General features: G+C 29.0%; 1 protein-coding gene across 1 annotated transcript; it reads right to left on the bottom strand.

Annotated features, from left to right (window-relative positions):
* Positions 1–1,758: 1,758 nt before the first annotated feature.
* On the bottom strand, positions 1,759–4,976 carry LOC119675707 (N-acetyl-D-glucosamine kinase-like). Its single transcript, XM_038086913.1, has 4 exons — positions 4,942–4,976; positions 4,649–4,859; positions 4,192–4,417; positions 1,759–2,507 (listed from the first exon to the last, which is right to left on the bottom strand). The coding sequence occupies exons 1-4, from the start codon at positions 4,974–4,976 to the stop codon at positions 1,891–1,893; spliced, it is 1,089 nt and encodes a 362-aa protein (XP_037942841.1). The 3' UTR covers positions 1,759–1,890.
* Positions 4,977–5,202: the final 226 nt, after the last annotated feature.

The following is a 5,202-nucleotide window of genomic DNA, read 5'->3' as shown; positions in this document are numbered from 1 at the left end:
ACAAATTATAAATATTTATATATATAAAATAATTATATATTAAATATATATAGTTATATATGCTTAATATATATTATATAAATACAATAATAGATATATACAAGCATACGAAACTAATACATTTTTACATATTTCTAATAAATAATTCATATATTTAAAGCTGTTGTTTTTATTGTAGCACTTTCTTATATAATACTTATTTAAAATTTATCGACGTCTAATAATAAACGCAAATGTATTATTAAAACCATTATGTTATGACAAGTACATATATGTTAATCCCAATAAATCACAGAAAGTCAGAAATCCGAAAAATAAACACAAAAAAGTAATTTAATTAATCCCTACTAATTCACAAAATTTTCAGATCACTCTGCAAAAATGAATTCAAAGGAGTCTCTTCTAATGATAAAACATCTGCTACTTAAGCCAGTATATTTTTCTCAAAGGACAGTTAAAATTGTATGTTAGATCCAGATAGCAAGAACATGCTTCCACTATGTTATAAATAAATCTCAACAATTTCGTTTCAAGGATAGGTGGGTTAAGCCGGAGGCCTTATGCCCAAAGCTCACTTAAGCTCATATAATGACCCGTTGTAGTACCCCAACGTTTAACGTTTGTACATGCGCCAAGTAGAGGTCAGCTTAAGAGCAACGTGGAAAGGCATGACTCCCCAATTAGGTAAAGATGGGTGGTAAAAAAAAAGAATTATATGGAATGTGAGAGGAATTAGACTATGGGTAGGTAGTAACCGAAACTATTCTGGATAGACTTGCGACTTTAATGAGGCGAAGCATTAAATCAATATGGCTCAAATTAGAGTGTACATTTTAATAAGAAAACACAACGTTGTCATGAGAAGTGGAGTTACTGTTTAGCATATCGCTATATCCTGAGCACTGGACACTGGCCACAATTGAATAGGACAGTTCTTTCTACACAAAGAAAACGTCTTTCATCTTTAGAGAGATTTGTTGCTATGCAAACGTGGTGTTGAAGATGACAATACAACGCAATAAACCCTTGTTTATACTGGACCTTCCAGTTCTTCACTCTGTTGTTATAATTTTTTTATTTATTGAGAGATGGATTGAGAGATGCAACGTAGAGTAAAAGCGCTACTGATTGTATTTTCAATCTCTTAAAATAAATTAAATATTAAATATGACAAATAATAAAAATTGTTATCTTTTGGGGAAAAAAAGTACTCCGTCCAAAATAGATAGATCAAAATTAAATTAATCAATAATCTACTGATTTGATAATCTACTGAGTCGTAATAATAATATAACCAGTTCAAAATATAGAATATTATAAATAACGATTAATAATGAATATGTCTGATATATATTTTTAATATGTCTGTCTGATATTCTATAACTTTCTAATTATTTTATTTTGCTTACAAGTTTTTCTACAATTAAAAATAGTTCGAAATATGAAACTGATTCGAATTTGCTTAATGAATTAATTTATTCTACCGACTAGTAACAGTAAAAAACTGCGTTGCAATTATTATATAAAGAATTTATTTTTATTTATTTCATATATAATATTTTACAAATGTATTTATCATTTATTTATAAACAATTGAATTGAATGTATTGCCAATAAAAACAAAATAAAATTTTAACTGTAGTTATATTTCGCTAATGTAAAAATCGTTTTGCAATTTAAACCGCAAATCCATTTATAAAAAATATATTCATATATCTACATATATATATAATTTACGATGTACTGTATAAATGTGTATAATTTTCTATTAACAAATACTACAACTGGAATGTCTTTTTTTGTTATTGTTCTGTAGTTTTGCATATATATTATGCAAACGGTGCGATTTGACACTTTACTTTCTCAGTTCCACTGCTAACACTGCATAAATTATACCCTGCCTTCAGGTGGAATGTCATTGGATTGGCAATAACCGTTGCCATTCGCTTTGGCACTGTTTTTGCACGTATATTGGAACATGATCTTGACATTGTCGGAATAATTTCTAGCTAAATCGTACTGAATTGCATCAGCACCCATGTAACAAGCACCGTAAGCGCTGCTTTTTGTTAGAGTGACTAGATTCAAGCGAAATGGTACCGTATATAGACTGAGCTCTTTGATAAAACCCTCACGTAGCAATTGCCAACTATGCCAAACTGAACCGACACACACAATATTCAATTCACCTGAGTCAACTAGGCTGTGACTGACTTTTGGCAATAGTGCAGTTATGCTGCGTGCAATTTGTCGACCGGCATCGGTAAATAGAGATTTCGCCAGTTCGTTGTCCTCTTCAACGGCGACAAGTGCTAACTTCTTACAGAGACTAGCATAGAATGATTTATCAAATTTTGCATAGCAATGAGGCAATAAATCCAAACGAGTTTTTATATTAAAATGTTGCTGTATTAGCTCCCAAATACGTTCCACCGGGTAAGGTGATTTTGCAAAATTGTCCATATCATCGAAGACTGTTTTCATGGCGCGATGCGATATATGCCAGGCTGAAATAGAAAATGATAGAAACATGAATAAAATATTTAATATATGTTATACGTGGAAGTTTAATATCTTTTTTTTTTGAGAGTTGGAGTATATTTTACGGCTTTTAGGTTTCTTTAATTCTACCCTTTCATCCTTAAACTCTATCACAATGGTACAGATATTACTCATTTAATGAAATTCTAAATAATTTTAGTAAGAGTTATTATCTTTGAAAGGGTTTTAAGGGAACATTAAAGCGTCCTCTATACATTTATGGTTAAAATGGTTTTAAATTATAGACATTATATTAACAGTTTATATAAGTGATCAAACGCTTTAGACTTTATAGTGTACGCTACATATAATGTGTAGCAAACACATAGATAAATTAGCAAGATTATCTTAGCAAGAATTTGTACTTTTGCTTATGCCAGATTCCACGTCCATGTTAATACTTAAGTGTTACTCTCATCAATTAAGTCTAAAATAAATATTTTCTATAAGCTGTATTTTGAAGCTTCTGGTATTCATTTCTAATAATTCTGCGGGGTTCTCGAAAAAGAATTTTCATGAATTGTGTTTAAATTTTTTATTAAGAGCTTTCTAAGATTTACACAATAAGTGAGCGCTTAATAATTCAACGTTCTCTTTTTAGTAAAGGTCGCAAAAATCGTCGGTAGTATGATTAATCTCTGTGTATGGCTGCTTATTTGCCACTATCTGATTATAAGGAAGAGCTGACTTTAATTTTACCTATGTAAATAGTAAATGATTATTCGGCAATAATGGCTTAAAGGGAGAGTTGATAATATCGATTTCCTGTTCTATCAGTTATATAGTTTGCTAGTATTAAATTGTTGTCTTTAATCTTGGTACAAGTGCTCTCACTTTGTCAATTAATTTGTGCTCTCTGTATGAGAGAGCATTATATTATAGATTTACAGGTATTGAAGGCGGCGGACAAACCGGTTTTTATTTATAGCGTGGAATGTCTTATGTCGGTGAGAAACACAAAATATCCACCATAGTCGCAAATCTATGCTCCACTGGGAACTAGTGCCCTGTATATTCTCTAATATATTCTATGGGAAATATTATTTTCAATTAAAAAAAGTATCAAAAAGTTAGCTAAAATAAAAATATTTTTTTGCTAGTATTATATGATTTACATATATATATTATATATGCAAAAAAAATTAACAAAAGTATAAAATAATATATAAATAAATAAAAATATAAAGAAACTTATAATATACAATTACTAACAGATTAAAAAAATATATTAATAAAATGTAGGAGTACATAAATTAATATAATTTATATATAATATACATAAATATATTAAATTAAATATACTATTTGTATATAAAAAAAGAAATTTCTACTTAGTGTGCATTGTTTATAGCATGAGATATAAGAGGTTCAATGAAATTCTTCCTTTTAAAAAATTTCAAACCAGTTTATATGTAAACAAACACTTGCTATTTTTTTTAATACATTTAATTATTGTCTATATTTATATATTATATTTGCAAATAAAAAAAAAAAATTTAAATATATGTCATTTATTTGTTATCAGTGAATTTTTAGCGACAATTAAAAGCCTCAAAGCAATAATAAGGTCAACAACGTAATTGCAATTAATAAACAGAAAAAAACAAACCTTGTTCTTGAATAGACTAAATATATTTAAAAATGACTTACCACTACCCTCATCGCCTAGAAAATGTCCCCAACCACCGCAATTGTGTGTGCTACCATCAGGATTTTTTAGCAAAGCATTTGAACCAGTTCCGGATATAACAACCATGCCACCGATTGGAGAGGCAGTGAAAACACTGCCCATAGTATCACTGCAAACAACATAGCTATCTGAGATGTCGGGAAAGGAATTACGCAGTTCCAGCGAAAGCTCACGATTTGATTCTTGCTGTAGTGGGAATTATATGTTGATTATCGCAGAAATTCAATATAAGCAAAAGTAAATAAATAAATAAATTTAGAAAAAATTCAATACTCTTATCAAAGACTTAATCTATAAAAACTAGTTGAAAGAAAGCAAAATAGAAATCTATAAACAAAAGTTTTGAATAATTTTGAAAAGCAATATTAATAACAGAAATATACTGGTATGTTTGTAGTATTAATAATAAAACCTGACCTGCTCACAACCGCTTAAACTTAGACCTAAACTGGTTAAACGTGTCTCCTGAGGTATACCGGCATCATTTTTTGCTCGCTCTACCATATCAGCTATGCGTCTTGCACATTCTGCTATTCCAACCATCCAATGATTAGTTCCAAGGCCAGTGGTTATAGCGCAACACTCTCCATTCTCATCGCAGATCACTAAATGTGAGTGTGTTGCTCCACTGAAAGTGAAATTTTATAAATTTATTAATATTATTTACAAAAAAAAATTTATCGCTAATAAATTTAAATATTTTATTTTACTTGCGAAAAGATTTATAGAGTTTTGCACTTGACATACTTAAAAAAATTATTGCAGATAATTTAGGAAGCGAATATATTACGCTTTAATGGATAATTATTGTTACAGTTCTCACGCTAGAGTATTGAGATCTTTTTTTTTTTTGTATAAAAAATAAATTAATTTGACCTTAGAAAATAGAAAATATAACCAAAATTTAAATGAACTAAATTTATTTTACGTGTATATAGCGATTTAACAATAAATTTAGAAAAAAAAAACAT

The sequence above is a fragment of the Teleopsis dalmanni genome, chromosome 2 (assembly GCF_002237135.1).
Source record: "Teleopsis dalmanni isolate 2A chromosome 2, ASM223713v2, whole genome shotgun sequence".
NCBI lineage: Eukaryota > Metazoa > Arthropoda > Insecta > Diptera > Diopsidae > Teleopsis > Teleopsis dalmanni.
This window is presented reverse-complemented; position numbering and strand designations above follow the sequence as displayed.

Excerpts from the sequence above, each read along its gene's own strand:
- LOC119675707 (XM_038086913.1), bottom strand. The coding sequence starts at position 4,976 with ATGTCAAGTGCAAAACTCTATAAATCTTTTCGCAA. Across the intron at positions 4,860-4,941 it reads CTCTATAAATCTTTTCGCAA|TGGAGCAACACACTCACATT; the intron begins GTAAAATAAAAT and ends TTTCACTTTCAG. Across the intron at positions 4,418-4,648 it reads GTTTAAGCGGTTGTGAGCAG|CAAGAATCAAATCGTGAGCT; the intron begins GTCAGGTTTTAT and ends TTCCCACTACAG.